The sequence below is a fragment of the Vicugna pacos genome, chromosome 25 (assembly GCF_048564905.1).
Source record: "Vicugna pacos chromosome 25, VicPac4, whole genome shotgun sequence".
Taxonomy (NCBI): Eukaryota; Metazoa; Chordata; class Mammalia; order Artiodactyla; family Camelidae; genus Vicugna; species Vicugna pacos.
In genome coordinates this window covers 7930081-7947337 of record NC_133011.1, presented here as the reverse complement: position 1 = coordinate 7947337, position 17257 = coordinate 7930081, and the positions used below count along the sequence as shown (strand labels likewise).

Genomic DNA, 17257 nt, shown 5'->3' with positions numbered 1-17257 from the left:
CAATTTCCAAGAAGAGGCAGGTGAAAGGAGCAATCACCACAAGCATCTATTGCCCCCAAAGTCACAGAACAATCAACTTATTAACCCCGTTCTCATGACATTTTAACTCTGGATCTTTGGGATTTTTATTCTACATCATTATATGATTTTTTAAAAAAATAATTTTATTTCTTCCTGATTTAGATGCCTTTTACTTATTTTCATTACCTGATTGTTCTTGCTAGTAATTCCCGCACTGCTGAACCAAAGTGATAAGAGTGAGCATTCTTACCTTGTTTTTTTTTGGGGGGGGGGAGAGATATTTAGGTTTATTTATTTGTTTTGATGGCAGTACTGGGGATTGAACCCAGGACCTTGTGCATGTTAAGCATACACTCTACCACTGAGCTATATCCTCCCCCACCATATGATTTCATTATACAAGTCAACTTTTTAAGAAAAGGTTCATAGCACATAAATTCACTTCATGGTCAATAAAATTCACTAAAACATTTCTATTTTCATAATGAAATATCCAAGAAGACAATTAAAATTAATGTCCAGAATAAGGACACATTGGAAATAAAGCATGAGCTCATGGGAGATGTTTAAACTATGAACTCTTTGCACTTTCCTTCCAATCATGTGTAATTAGATTAGAACTAAATGATTTCAAACTCCTTTCTAGCTTAAAAATTCTTTAATTAAAAGAAGTTTAAAGATGTGGAGAAAGTGGAACCCTCCTACACTGCTGGTGGGGATGTAAGATGGTGTCAATCTGGAAAACAGTTTAGGAGTTCCTCAAAAAGTTAAACCGTTACCAAATGACCTGGCAACTCCACTCCAAAGTATACGACCAGGAGAAATGAAAACATACGACCACACAAAAACCTGTGCACAAATAGTCACATCAATATTATTCATAATAGTGAAAGAGTAGAAACAATCCAAATGTCGGTCAGCTTAGGAGTGGGGTATTCATTCAATGGAATATTATTCAACAACAGTAAAAGAAGTTCTGTTAAGTGCTACAGCATGGATGAACCTTGAGAACATTATGCAAAGTCAAAGAAGCCAGGCACCACATACTGTGTGATTCCATTTATCTGAAATGTCCAGAACAGGCAAATCCATAGAGACCAAGAGCAGATTAGTGGTTGCCGGGGGCAGGAGGTGGGGGTAAGGACTAGCATCGAGTGGTAAACACGTTCTAGAAGTCCACCAACCACCAACGTGCTGAATTAGTACATCAAGTAATGCACACAATTAGTACCAATGTACTAAACGCCGCTGAATCGTTCACTTATTTAAATGGGGGAATTTTATGATATGTGAATTATATCTCAAGAAAGTTATTTTACAAAAAAGACATTTAGCAACAAAAGGGGGTGCCTGTCAACAGTTTTCAGGAGAGTGAGGTAAATGTTCCACTGTGTACTCAGAATGCTGTCTTCAGCTGCATTCATCCTTGGTGATGATTATTTCTGATATTTAAATTTTCTGTGATGACATCAAGATGGAAATGTACAATGTTATTTTGTAAAATGTTTTCTGAATGGCTATAATCTGAATCCAGAGATCCACAGTGAGACAGGGAGAGCTGGAGAGGGCATTTTTCTTGAACAATGTTACACAGTATGTTCAATTTACTCAATCTTCAGTTAACTCAATAATGCTACTACTTCTTTAGTTAAACAAACAAACAAACAAACAAACAAGAAAGGCCCTAGACTCATTGAGAATTTTAACACAAATAAAAAAGGAATGTTTGGACATACTCTGTTATGTACTACGTATGAAGACTAACTAGTCATCCATTATTTCAGCAGTGAACAGGAAGTTCTTTAAGCAAGAACTCTTTCTGATGTGAGGCCTGTAAAATGACAAATCTGTAACTGAAGGGTGAACAGTGTGAGGAAGTAGCCAGTGTCTGGAGCCTCACATGCCCAGAGTTCTCAAGGGCCTCTTGTAACACCCAATACATTCACTCACTAAACACCCCAACAGGAGAAAAACCTCTGGCCTGTCTCTAAAAACCCAATAACTTATTTCAATGACCTCATTTCTTATTTGCCATGTCTGTAATCTTGAATAAAGAATTAAATATTTGTCCTGTTTCTCAAATAAACTTGCACTGACAAATTATGCCTATTTGCAGAGTTGGTGGTAAGCGTTATTCCCTTTACTAAGGACAGAGTGAAACTGACACACCCCAATTTGGGCTCCCAGGGAACCTATAAGTGAGAAACCTTATTACAGAGAATTTAGGTTGTAAAAACTATTAACCAGGTAAACTGATATGTGAAACCACAACATATATGTGTATTCATATTTATTTCAGCTAATAATTACTGAGTCTCTTTGAGGGACAGAAAAATGAAGGCCCAACACAACACTACACTGACTATAACTCAATTAAAAAAAAAAAAATTACCAAAAAAAAAAAAAGAAAAACGAAGGTCCAGTATGTGTTCTCAAGGAAATGCAATCTGGTTAGTAGAGGAGACAGATGTGCAAATAATTAAACATTAACAAGTTATTCACAAGAGAGAGTGCTGTGAACAATTTGTATGATGCCTTTGAGTAGATCATTATAATAAACAGCAGTGTGTTGCAGTCTATAAAAGCACACAGGGCAGGGATTTTTCTTATTCACTACCAAACCCCAGCACTGAGAACACGGCCTGGTTCACAGGAGACCCTCCGTAAATATCTACTGAAGAAATAAATGAATGATGCATCTTTCCACCTGTTCCCTCACTGATCTCCAGTCACCCTGCAGAACGTTTTCTCAGCTATTACTACCTAGTAAATGAGGAAACCGAGGCTCAGGTTGTTGCCAGTAGATGAAACCGGTCTTCCAGGTTCTTGTCCCATCCAGAAAGAGTTCAAAGACAAGATGTAGTGGTTAAAAAAGTAAAGTGAGGATTTACTACAGGATGGATGGTACACTCTCAGGGGGAGAGAGGGCAAGCTCAGGTGAGGGGCTGCCCTGAGCTTCTTTGGCAAGTTAGCTACATAGGGTGTAAAAATGAATGGGCGGAATATTCATTGGGGAGGGCAGGGTTTGGGGTCGTATTCCCTGATTATCATCCCAATTCCACCTTCCCAAAGGGAGGAGGGATTTCTGTCCTTATTTAGTCTGGATCGGAAGTGTCATGGCGTCGATGCATGATGGGCACTTCTGATCTGCAAGGCTAATTTTATTGAAATGAGGACATAATGAGCAAAAGGTTACATTCGGACACTGGAGATTCCTGCCTTTTCTCACTTTCTTTGTTCATCTTCAGGCCACTCATCACCCCAAAAGGTGTGATCCCTTATCAGCCCAAAGGTTCCTGCTTTTCTTTCTCTGCCCAGGGACCCCTGGTGCTTCCATGATGTGTGGTTTCCTGCATTTGGCCTGTGCCCCTCCTTTCTGCCCAATTCCTGCCATTTGGTCTGTGTCCCCCTTTCACTGCTCATATCTAGCTATCTGCCTGCTCTAACAAGGTCACACAGCTGGATACAGCAGGGACAGAAGCTACATCTAGGTGCTCTGACTCAAAATCTCAAGTAAGCATTTCCAATAAAAATGTAAATGTCTATAAATAAAATGTCTTTTTTAAGGGCAGTGAAAGGGTCCAGCTTCTGAGCTTCTGGGTAATGGCACAAGGCAGCTTGGTCAGACTAAACTTCTTGCAGGTCAAAATGATAAAGTCTGGACTAAACATACACAGACATAGTCTATCTGAAGGCATGGCCAAAGGACCAAAAACAGGCTGAAGCTAAAGGCAAATCTACCCTTGAATGGCAGACGGCGATGAGTGGGATTTGAGAGCTTGCAGCCTTCTGCCAGGGGCACTGCGCTCGGCCTGGGTGGGCTGGGGCTGGCTGAGGGGCCAGGAAGTAGGGACGGGGTGTGCGAGCTGCAGGGGCGGTAAGCCTCAACATCTGTGTACAACATTCGCAATTTGCCCAAATCCTCGACCACTAAACCATACATGCAATATCAAAACACGCCAAGTGTGCTTTGTGGGGGAAAATGCAAACCCAAACGACTTGCAATGAGTCATTTTCTTTCTACTCCTTTTCATCAAATTACTATTTAAAATGACTTTGCTCCCTAAATGCAGCTTCCTCAAGCTTACTGAGGCTTGATGTTTAAAGAACTGGGTACACTGATGCCAAAATAAAGATAATAAAAGATTTATTAAGAATTAAAGTTCAGAAGTTAGGGTTTGGGGCAGAGAGAAAAAAAAAAGAATTAAAGTTCAAAGTCTAATAATGATTTGAAAATCTTCTACTTATTAGTAGCACACAAGCACAGATCTTACAAAAAATAATGATGTTTTTATTATCAGGTTTACAAAGACAAAAAAGAATAGACAGCACTCAGTTGATGAGGGTGAAGGGAACGCTGCTGACAGAAATGTTAAGTCGTTCAACTTCTGGGGAGATCAGTTTGGCAGCCTACCAGAAACCTTCAAATTATGCATACTCTCTAATTTTAAGAAATATATCTGGAGGAAATAAATGTATATGCATATAAAAGATGTTTTTAACTTAAATATATTCGTCGCAGCACTACTTGTAAGTGAAAAAGTAGAAACTGTCTCAATGTCCCATAAGTAATTTACAAACATGATAAATTCATATAATAGATGGTTACAGAATAATGTTCAAAATCTATTACATTTTAAAAACAAATTACCAAAGAATGTGTACAGAGGCACTGTAATGGCTGCTATGGTGCAGAATACATGCTACATAACATACAACACTGTATTAATTTACTCCCATCCAAATTTTGGATTAACCCTCAGTTGGCCTGTGGAAGTTTGGTTAGTGTTTCTCTCTCTCATACAGATAAGAGAAGAAAAGAATTGTGAAGAAATCAAAAAGCAGTTCAGAAATCTAAAGCAAGATAATGAACTGGCACAAGCTGGCTTACTTCTTCGGCATTCATCAAAACATTCAGTACATTTACACCATATGTAAAATCTTCCCGCTTACCTTAAAAGTCAGCATAATGCTGATAAACAGAAGAATAATAAGGACCAAGCAGGTAGGATTCACTGACATGATATCATCCTTATAAGGAAAGTTGGGAGGCTGCAAAGAGAAGAGCTCCATTAGCAAATCTCTTTCATCACCAGGACGCTACTCCTTGGGCATCGGACAGTTGTGCTTATCAGGAAGCAGTCGGTTAAAGCAGACAGTTACTATCTCAGGACGCAACAACATTTCTAGTCTGCTTCCACTCATGAAAAAGCTACGAACGTGTGTTGGTGGAGAGGCCAGTCTGTTCATATTTTAAGCAATAACTCTCAAGAAGAAAAATAAGAGGAAGATTCATGAGTGAGACGTGAACACGTATCTTTGCCCTCCTACCACACAAAAAGTTAGAAGTCAATGGTCTATATATAGCATCTTGATATTTAGATTTTCTGCAAATTCTTATCTTTATTCAAAAATCTCTAAAAAGTAACTCAGATGCAAGTTCAAAATCCAAATTAACATGTGTATGTGTATGTCTAATTCTGCATCTTTATATTCCCGACATAACCAGGCTCCCCCCCAGAGAGACGGTAACTGGGAAGGTCTCATACCAGCTGTCGTATGTACTCCTGGATGGAGTTTGGATAAACAAGCACAGTGACTGCAACCAAGGTGTTCAGGGCAAAATCGAAGATCTGGTAACAGAAGAACGGGATGATCCAGGCAGCGTGTTGCTACACGTAAGAGAGAACAGGACGTTAAACATTTGGTGTTGCAAAACATTACTTTTCTTGAATTTGGAGCAATGTTTTCTTAATCTGAAGGGAAACAGAGGAGTAGAAATTCATTAAAGCACGTCACGATGGCAACCTGGTAAGCCCAGCAGAAACAGGCAACCAGCGAAGCCCCAGCGAACATTCCTGAGACTAGAACAGGGGTTTCCCACGTAACGTTAACAAGAGACTTGAACTTCCAAAGATTCTCACAGGAAACCGAGGGTGATCACTCCTTACTGCTCACAGACAGCTGCACAGAATGCACATGTGAGGGACCGAGGGAAAGGCCCAGACCTCATTTCAAAGCTGCTCACCTTGTAGGCTCCGTAAGTGGCCATGGCACATATCAGGATCATGAGGAGAGAAATCGCGATGGCGATGAACATGTCTGTCAAAGAGAAAGACAGACGGACCATCAGGAGCAGCTCCTCTGTTGCAACACTTTTTTGGTCTCTCCTCAAAGGCTTTTTTTTTTTTAATAAACCAATTATAAGCAAGAACTTGATACTAAGTAAACCACCAGAGTTCTTTTCGAATTTATGAAGTCAGTTGCTAATGGAAGCAAAGTGCCCAAAAGATGATCTCCCTAAATCATACATATGTCTATAGAGAAGAGATTGATTTACACACAAGTTTATTTCAAAAAGGGAGTGGGATACTGGTTATAGATATTAAATACATCCATAAATATATACCGATAGACGGGTCGATCTCTATCTCTCTCTCTCTGTTTATATATTTAAAAGTTTGGTCTTCTGGTCCACTGAATTTTATATATATAACAAATGAGGTATTCTTTTAACATACAGGTATCTAACATGTATTTTATAAACTCATGTGTGTCTCATGCCCCTACTAAAACTCTCCATAAGGTTCCCATCTTGTTTAAAATCAAATCTCAATTTCTCATCAGGGCCTTTATGTCTCTGCTTACTCTAGAGCACACACAGATCCCCCACCAATCTCACTGCACCTCATCCCATGCTTCCTTGCTCACTGGAATCCAGCCATGCTGTTTAGATCACTAAACACAGAAGTATCATCACCCCATCTCAGGGCCTTGTGTTTGCACGTCCCACTGAACAGGCGTAGCGTCACTCATTTTCCCACATGACTAGCTCCACCTTTCAGGTCTCAGCTCAAATGTCAGCACCTCCCAGAGATCTCCCCTGACTCTTGTAGCTAACGTGGGCCTCCCCTCCTGCCGTGCCCATGTGGCTGCTGTATTTTCTTTACAGCACGGATCACTGTTACCTTACTTACATTTGTTACTTGTGTCCTGTCTGTCTCCCTCTCCTAGAGAAACGCCCCTGAGGACAGGGAGTTTCTATGTCTCGTTCACTACTGCAACCCCAACACCGAGAAGGTGACAGATGCCACATGTGGGTCCAGGGCACTTGAAATGTGGTCAGTCTGAATTGAGATGCGCCCTAAGACTGAAATGTACTCCAGATTTCTAGGGCTTAGTATTTTTTTAAAGACGTATAATATCTCATTAATGACTGTTATATATAATTAGAACTTTTATTAACATAAAATATTAAGATAGAAGAAAAAAACCACAAAATCTTACTGAATATTATATGTCCTAGTGCGGAAAAAAGAAAGCCACTCCAGAACTAAAAATTCTGTGATGATTATGTAAGATTTAATTTCCATCTTTTTCAAAGAAAAAGGAGAACTTTAAAAGGCACAAATGAAATGTAAGTCATAAACTAACCTATCACCATTCACCATGAGATACCATAGAGAAATGTTGGTTTGAGATGAGGAATATATCACAAGCATGTGAAATATCTTAGGTAGAACCAAAGTGTAAATCCAATAAAAACAGAGAGCAGATAAAACAGGCTAGTAAACCTTGTACCTCCTAGCAATCTAGAGTCCAACTCCTCTGAAACAATGTGTAGCATACCACGGTAAACACGAGAGTTACTCTGAGGAATTAAAATCCATTCCTTTTAATTATGTCACACGCAAACAAGGAACTGGTTCTATAACAACATAGGGATTTTCACAATTAGGAAAGTACTGGTCGGTGACAGGAACACCCTTCCCATAGCAGCCCTGCCAACCCACAGGCAGAGCACACTGACGTCATGCTCGTCCCTAAATTAACTTCCTGACTTACCAACGCAGTTGTAATTTGAAAAGGACCTTAATAAAAGTTATTCCACAGGCCACAAAAGGCATAATTAGAAATCTTTTCCTGATACTTAGTTAATCATTGACATAGAATAAGCATATAAAGGAGTTCCCTGAAATGCCTTTGTTTTAAATCATCTACTTCTAATTCCATGGCCCCTTTACATTTCTTGGATTTGTTTCCTTCCCATGAAAGTGGCAGTAGCCAGCTAGCTAACTACTTGACTTATCTTCCCACATCTTACTTGCCTAGTCATAAGCCATGCTGATAGCTCAATCTTCTCTCATTTTTGGTCACATTTTTGGCACTGCCATTCATGACAACAGTATTTGGGGTATATTCTCACCATTAAGTCTAGAGGAGAACTATTTTCAGATGAATTCACAGCAACAGTATGAGCTACTGAGAGCAAAATACAAAGCCTAGGGGTCTTCTTATACCTACATCTTTGTAAAAAGATCTTAAAAATATTCATTGCATTATCCTTTAAAAAAAAAAAGATACACTCAAGGTAGAGAATACGCAACCTTCTTAACCCATGTGATTTATTTATTTTTTATTTGAAATTTTTTAATTAAAAAAAATTTTGGGGGGTGGGGGTAAGGTAATTAGGTTTAATGGAGGTACTGGGGATTGAACCCAGCACCTTGTGCATGCTAAGTATGCACTCTACCACTGAGCTATACCCTCCCACCTTGAGCCATGTGATTTAAAAGATAAAGAGATGGAAGGATGGGAGGGTAGATGGATGAAAATAAAGGGCCAGGATGGTCCCTATGGCTCCGCTTCCCCTGCAGTTGTGTGTGTGTGTCTATTTCCTTAAGATGCTGGGATGGTTATGCACAAGTAGGCGAGCTCTGCAGCCTGACTACCTAGCTGGGTTGGGGATTTGTGAAGAGAGAGCAGTAGGCAGCCTGGGCCTTTTCCAATGTGGTGTCAAGAGCCATATGGAAAGCACCAGCTGATCATTTCTACCCCTTCTATTTCTTAGCTTTTATTATCAAAACTTTCAAACACACAGACATATGTAAGTATACCCAGAGAACTATAATGAGTCCCAGCACCCACTCTGCTTGTACCCTTTCTCTGATCACTCCATTTGTGTCCATGCTACCACTGGTGGGAATGTGGATTGTTCCAGGCTTTGGCTATTATGGATAAAGAGACTGTGCCCATTTTTATGCATGGCTTATGATAGACAACACGCATTCACTTCGGTAGGGTGCATAACTAGGAGAGACACTGCTGAGTCATATGGTGGATGTATATTCAGCTTTAGTTTTCCCAAAGTGGTTGTGGGATTTACACTCCCGGTTGCAGCTGGAGAATTCCGGTGGTTTCACTGCCATCAACAGGCGGCACTGTCCGTTCTGTTCATGGTGCCATTTGGGGCGGTGTAGGGATTCAGTACTGTGCTTGTAATCTGCATTTCCTTTACAACTAATAATGTGGAGAATATTTTCATATGCTTATTGATCATATGGATATCTTCTTTTTCAAAGTATCTCTTTTTCTCTTCTTGATTTCACCCAGAACCATCTACTGTAAGGATCATCCTTTCTCCAATAAATGTCTGTATCCTAAGTCAGGTGCCTACATGTAACAAACATAAATTCATGATTGTTTTTCTTTGGACCATTCCCTTCCTGGGGCCAGGTGTATCCACCCAGTGAATAAAATAAGTTTGGCTTGAAAGACAATTCTGCTGCAAAATTAATCAGAAATTAATTTGGATGATCCACTGTTTGGCATTATGCTTTGCTCTGACACTTCCTGTTGGTTCTTTGCCAGTGCATCAAAACTTCACAAACAAAATTTCATGAAGTCTACTTACCTGAACTTCACCTGTTTGTGTTTGCCTCCTAACATCCTTTTTCTGTTCCAGAATCCTATCCAGTGTCTCATACTACCTGTAGTTTTGAATCCTTTGTTTCCTCCAATCTCTAACAGTTTCCCCATCTTTCCTAGTGTAGTCCATTTTTTGATCAGATGTTTATTTATAAATTATACATACATATCATTACTAATTTGTATATAAAAATGTGTAAAAATACAAATGTGCAAGAGTTAGGTGTTTTTGAAAACAGAAATCTTTATATTTTTTTCTTTATCCCAGTGGAGTCTCCTGTATGTCCCATTTAGATATAAATAATAGTAACCTGGCTTTCTTCTACCAGATCATTTTAGGAAAAGATCATATGGAAAAGCGAGATGCATCCCTGCTTTGTCCTTCTGGATAAAATCTTAAGATGGCTACCACCATTCCAAAAAGACAAGTCAAAATTGCTATATACCATACTTTTCGAGCACAATTTAAAGCAACTGATTGTACTCATTTCAAGGACTATTTAATTCAACCCTCATGTGTATTAAATATAGAAAGATTTGTCAGGCATGATGACCCCTGGCTTCTAAACTTTTTTCTAAAAAGAGATCAAAATATACGAAAAGGAAATGTAAGAGGAAAAGTTAAAAAAAATTCACTCAAGTGAATGAATATTCATTCTTCTGTACCTTTTTAATCACGTGATTTAAACTATTCATTCATTTCTTTCAAATATATGAAATACCTGAGAAACCACAAATGCACTGGAATTAATATCCAGGACACCACAAAACAATAACTATTTTAGAGTCTTAAGTACCAGCAAGCCTTTGAAGTGAGCTAAATTAAGCCTGTGCTGTCAGGCAGTCACCACCCAGCTTAATCTCTGGCAATCAGAACAAGCCAGGCAGAGTTACTATCCGATGCAGACACAACTGCAGCTGTATCATTTAAAACTTCTCTTCTAACCTCTATTACTTAGAAAAGGAATCCTGCTACTGGAAGCAGTGAAAGAGCATTTATTTCTAAATGTCAATCAAACATGATATTTATAGCTTATATAGTCTTTTAACTCAGGGGAAGGAAGGCAGAGAGGTATTAATTTAATATTAATGGATCTCATTATCCTTTCTGGAGGAATTCATCAGAGGAATGGGGTTATTCAGAGTAGAGAGAATGAGCAATGTTACAGCAGAAGTCACGGCTCAGTGACAAGGACCCCAGGATAACATAATGCCCCTGACTTCTCAGGACCTATTGTGAAGCAGTGTGGTGGAAGCCAGAGGACATAAAGCATCTCTTGGTTTTCCATCTACTTCACTTCCAGCTGTTCGCAGGCTCCTCCTGACCTCTAACACTGGGGCTCCTTCAGAGCCCCATCCTTCCCTTTTCTCTTCACTATCTCCCGAACATAAATACCATTTTTAAGTTGATGTCCTCAAATCTACTTCAGCCCAGATGTCTGGGTTACAGACGCACACGTCCAACTACATTTTTATCTCTCCACTTTAAGATAGCTCACCCACTTCAACTAAAACATGCCTATCCAATAACAGCTAGTGAAACGGTGAAATATACTGAGCACTTACTACGGGCCAGACCCCATTCCAAGCATTTTTCATATACTAACTGATTTAACCACCACAACAATCCCATAAGGTAGATACTATAATCATTCCTCTATTCAGAGGGGGAACCTAAGCCACATGAAGATAAGTAATTAGCCCAATGTTAACACATTTAATACACGACAGGGTCAGGATTCAGGTCTCTGGCTTCAGAGTCCACGCTCCTAACAACTATGCTAAGTCACTTAAATCAGTCGAGTTTTCTTCCCAAGGTGTGTTCCCTCTCCTGGCCCCAGACTTTCTCACTCCAGTAAAGGTGCAGGTCATATACACAAGCTGGGAAGTACGGGCCATCCTTGATTCCTCCCTTTCCCTCACTGCCTATACCAGCAAGTTCCGTCAATCCCACCTCCAAACCCATCACCTTCTTCCCCATCCCCAGTGCAGCCGGGATGGCGGAAAAACATGCTCCAAATCAGTCTCCAGGCCTCCGTACTCACACATTCAGTCCCCTAAATGCAACCTTTATTCAGCAACAAAAGGGATCTTCTGAAAACAATGCACCAGTTCATAATCACAGAATTATTAAAAACCACTGAGTGGCTTTTTCTTACCCTGAAAATAAAATCCACACAGCTCAACTCACCATGTCTTCTGAATGCTCCTGGTCTATCTCTAAAACAGCATCTTCAGCCACTCTCCCCCTTACTCACTTTGCTCCAGACACATTTTTTAAAATGCACTTTAAGTTCTGCCAAGCCAATGAAAAATGAATTTGCATGATCTCCTGTCTGGCAGTGTGCACAGCACTGCCTCTTTCAGTGCACATGGACACAGCCTGACTGTAGTTATAAAATGTTCAGGTTTCCAAGATCTTAGAGCTGGGTCCTAATAGCTTTCTTCCTGCACATCTCACACCTGCGTCCCTGTGTACGTTTCTGTTTATCTGGAAAAAGCAACAAAACAACCAGCAGCAGAGTTTCTAGAATGGAGGACGATCACCTCCTGGAGGAAAAGGAAATACTGAAACATAGCAGAAGACCCAGTAAAATATGCATTATCATTTGAACCTTCCTCTCGGCCACTGACTCCCTCTCCTCCCAAAAAGGCCAAAAAAGCCTAGAAGATTACCATAAGGCAGCAATTTAAACAGCGGGTAAGTTAACACAAGATGAGAAAAAGATAAAGGAGATTTTATTGAAACTCTTGCACTTAGAATAGAGACAGAATACAAGTACACATAAATATCTGCTGTTCTGATTTGTGATGATGGAGAGAGAGTTAAGTATCAGCTCAGATGGGCCCATGAATCAATATTTGTCATTTAAGAGGAAGAACTGGCAGCCGGATTCCCTGCCCTTGAAAATACCAAAATATCTACCGTTGCTATCTGATGTACTTACTGGCATCGTCCATGAACTCAAAGTCACCTCCTAGTTCAGAACTTGAAAAGTGATACTGATCTGGATCAGCCAGGGCACTCAACAGAATCAACAGGAACACGGCATTGATGATCTGCAAAAAGAAAGGGGAAAAAAGTCCATAACCCCAGTATATGTTCCTTGTAATAGAAAATTATACTGACCACGTGAAGTTTAACTCCAAGGGCTGATGCACTTTCAACACTAAGCCCCGCCCACCCATTCATGCAGCCAAGGGCACATGGCTTGGTGGGCAGGGGACAGCTGGCTTTTCACCTCCCCTCCCCCTGGGCTCGGTACCCTAGAGCAAGGAACATGCATGCAGCAGTCCGGACGCCAGTGGCTGGAAAAACTCTCTCCAGATAGCCACACACATGTGAACTAGCAACCTCCAGTCTGTTCGGTGATCGTACATTTGTCGCAGGTTCAGACAATAAAAGCCTTGAGACCATCTAGGAAACAGCGTCAGAGAACGAGAGCAAAGCTACTTAGTGGCAGAGCCAGGATCCTCCCTCCTGCAGGAGCACAGCGGAGCCCCTTTCTACCCAGGACCCCATTTCTATCTTCTAGAAACTGCCGAATACATTTCCATCAGGTGCTTCAAACTCAGCCCATGTGAGCGGAAATCATCTTCCCCAACACCTCCCACCTCTGTTCCTCCTTTTTTGTTCCCTATCTTAAAAAAAAGCATCACCATTAATAATTAACAGTGGAAAAGACTCAGGCACTATGCTGAGTGCTTTATGTGGACTCTCTCTTAAGCCCTCCAGTAACCTAATGAAGTAGGTGCTAAATTTTATCTGTTTTATAAACGAGAAAACTGATGGCTCGGGGGTTAAGAACACTGCCCAAGATCAGGCAAATAGACTGTAGAAACAGGATTGGGATTCAGGAATTTCAATTCTAAAACCTAATTTCTTGAAATCTCCTGTTCATACTGATAACCTGGTTATCTTTGGGCTTACCATCTCCCTTATCCCTTACGTCCAACCAGCTGCGGGCTTCTGGCCATTCCTCTGTGCGCTTCTGTGTCCCTTCCCCCTCCTACCTGCCCAGGCTGCATATTATGCACATGTACCAGCCTTGATGGGGCTGAGGTTGGGGGCAGCTTTTCCAGAGTTTAGGTGAGGCTCCACTGGAGACTCAGTTATTATTTCTCCTTTTTCCTAAGTTGAGAAAGCTCTGACAGAGCTCTATGTTTCACTCTTACCAAAATGGGAAGATGCATAAACTTCACACATAGAGAAAAGTCCTTACTAACCACAGTAACTAAAGGTACTTCCTACTACAAAAATCGTATTTCGAAATACCTGCTTACAGGAGAGGTTCAAATGGAGAGTCAGGTGATTCGTTTTACAGCGCTCACTCCAGAACCCATTCTGAAGTGGCAATCCCAAGTGGTTGTTTAAGGATTGCTGCAGAATTCAGAATAACCTTTTTGTCCCTTCCTCTGTTTTCCAAAGTGTCTACTATGGCCTTACTGCTTTTCGAAAAAAAGTTACAGTAATGAGAACGGCAATTTCCCAGAGCACACATGTGTATTACTAATTTAAATGGACATCACAAATGTGTGGGTAACTTTTTTCCTATATACAGAAAAGTACATAGCGAAGATCAAGTCTTCTTCCTGTCCTATCTGTCACGACCTCCTACCGTGACTACTGGAACAGCCACTTTCTTACTTCTCTCCAAAGACCCAAGAAACTTCATAGCACGGTTTAAAGAGTGTGATTAGCAAGCCTCCAGTGGAAGAAAACCCTTCAGAAAGTATCTACAGCCCATGGGAAAGCATGAGTTGGCCCTACAACGGGCAGATGACTTGGCAAAGATGCTCTCGGATAAATCACCAAGTTTTCTTGGCATTTTATTCCCTCTATATTCTCGTCTCTGGAAAAGGCAGCCCAAAGATTAGGCACTGAAAGAAGATCAGATGAAATAAGCTAAGAATGTGTCTTGAAAAGCAAAGCACCACACAAAGGCAAGGCACTCACTGCTGTCACCGTGATCAAGGTTTGGAGAAAAAAAGAAAAAACCCACATAAATTTGGGATTCATGGACGGAGCTTTAATGAAGCAAGGGGTGGAGCAGGGAGGGAAAGAGGAAAAGATGGAAGTGGGAGGAAGCCGTGCAGTGAGCCTGGTTAGCGCATGAGCGCCGGATGTGGGGATCCTGTAGGGCCACTTCAGAGCTGGATTTTATTCTAAGTGTAACAAGAAGTCAGTGGAGAATATCAAGGAAGAGAAGTACGTGATCTGATTGGGGTTCAAATGACTAAATTATGTAAAATGCCCAGATGGGTGACAGGCATATAACAGCGACTCAAGTTAGTTCCCTTACATAAGCTCGTGCTGGTGTTGGACATCTACCTGGCTGCAGGTCTTCCGAGACAGCGCTGTGCAGCTGTGGTCCTGTCCTCCCAGTGCCAACAGGCCCGTCAGCTCCTGATCAGCTTGTCAGTGTCCCCCTCACCTGGTTTACTTATTATACATTTATTCATTGCCTAAAACGGAGTAGGTACTTTGCTAAGTGCTCAGGAAGAACTCTCCCGGATTTAGAACAAGAGGATAAATAAATCATGAACCCAAACAACAGAAAGCACAAAGCAGTTAAGCAGGATAAGAGTTCAGAGAAAGAATAATGGAAATTCAGAGAAAGATGTCACTGAAGCCTGAGGCTGAGCCTGGAGTCACAGGGGCGTGCAGCAGACACAGGAGCATTTGGACAGGGACTGGAGACGTGAGAAAATTTTGGAAACTGAGAGGCATGGAAAAGAATAATTTCACGTCTGTGAAAGGCCACTGGGACAGGGGCCTGTGCTAAAAATAGCAAGCAGTTCAATTTGGTTAGAACACAGCAGACCAAGGGAAGTGCTCGGGGATGAGACCAGAAATGCAGGCTGGGGTCAGGTGGTGGCGAGTCCTCGAAGCCAGGATAGGAACTGGGGGCTGTATCTCAGTAGTTAATGAAGAAACCTTAAAGGTTTCTGAGGCGGGATATGACGTGATCAGCCATCATTAGGAGGGCCAAGCTGGAGGCTGGAATGGAGGCAGGAAACTGACCTGGAAGGTGTCCCAAGGGTCTGGCTGAGAGGCAGTGAGGGTCCACTCATCTCCAGTTCTTGGGACAAACCTGATAGACTGTCGTCTGAGGTGTTACTCTGAGACGTTAAGTGACTCTGTCTCAGATCTACGCGTGGCAGAGCCAAGGTTTGACTCTCAGGGCTCTTCCACGTGGAGGGAGAATTGTTAGAGACATAGTAAGTGAGTAGATGCAAAGATAAAAAAAACAAACGAGACTTTGAAATTCCAAGTCGCCTGTGCAAAAAAATCGGAAATAAGGAAGATCATTCGAAGGACTATGAGAAGGTTGATTTTAGATAGGAAAAGTACTTGCAGGATGTCCGAATAATCAGGCTTTCAGCTTGTCCATCCGGCCTCTGAGCCTCCCCTTTTCATGCAACCTTAGGCCCTCCCTCCATGTCTTGTTTCCCAACTCCACTTCCACCGGCCTGGTGCAGTCTCGTGTGCATCAGTGCTTCCTCCTGCTCAGCCTCTGAACACAGCACATCATTCCTGGGTCAGAGTGCTGGCTCCAGATTCGGTGTGTTCTTCTTGCTCCAGAGTGGGTCCTGGTTGCCACACTTGGCTGCGCTCCAGCTGCTCCAGTAACCATCACCCTCTTCCCTGTAGCTCTGGCCCTGCAGCCCTTCCCTCGGTGCTCACAAGCCACAGACCACAGTCCGGGGGCCAAGGTCCCTTCCAGCTGCCCTTCCTCTTCAAGAGACAGTCCAGAGAAAGGAGGCATAGATAATACAAAGATGTGATGGGAGGGTCATTACACATCACAAATGACTCACCACTGTGCTCTTTTAATCACAGGGTGAAATTCTCATGATAGAAGGTCTGTGTGTTGGCACATAGTTCCTGTGTTATTCTATGAAACCTCTCAACTGCTGGATGGGAATGTGGCACACCACGGAGGATGTGAATACAGCAGGATGACAGGAGCACCCATGAGGGCCCAGGTCTGTGCAAGGGGTCGGGGGCAGGACTAGCCATGGTAAACAGGGTCGGATGGAAGAGGTCAAACACAAGCCAAAGCCTCCAAGAACTGTGGGTGAGAAGTACTTCCCGAAAGAGAGAAAATGGCAATCACCCAATCATCGAGTCTGACCAGGAATGAACGTCACCACAAATGGGAACCAAGAAGATGGCAAGGCTTGCCAGGGGCAGATTGTGCAATGAGCACAGCTAATCTAAATGTAAAAGAAAGAGGCGCAACGCTCCCTTCCATGTGGGCTTGCCTGTGTGTTCTGGGAGGTCACGTACAAACTGTTCCCATTCTTATTTACATAGTGTTCCTGTGCTGTCACGTATTTTTCCCTTGTTCTTGACAACGGTTATTTCCACATGTAAATACATTCAACGCCTGTCCAATGACTTGAGTGGTGTCAGGCCCTTGCATCTTCTCCAGGGATCCAAAGTGCTCTTCACCCTTAAATCATGTATCAGACCCTAAATGAACAGTGAGATCTGCAGCTTGAAGCTAAACAAATGAAAATG

General features: G+C 41.8%; 1 protein-coding gene across 1 annotated transcript in view; it reads right to left on the bottom strand.

The window, feature by feature from the left end:
• The window catches only part of LAPTM4B (lysosomal protein transmembrane 4 beta), a 53396-nt gene that overhangs the window by 19286 nt on the left and 16853 nt on the right, over positions 1 to 17257 (bottom strand). The window contains exons 2-5 of the mRNA XM_031691188.2: positions 12678 to 12789; positions 6050 to 6123; positions 5571 to 5693; positions 4975 to 5073 (exon numbers count right to left, since the gene is read on the bottom strand). Coding sequence (XP_031547048.1) covers positions 4975 to 5073; positions 5571 to 5693; positions 6050 to 6123; positions 12678 to 12789 — 408 coding nt within the window. The remainder of the gene's footprint in view (positions 1 to 4974; positions 5074 to 5570; positions 5694 to 6049; positions 6124 to 12677; positions 12790 to 17257) is intronic.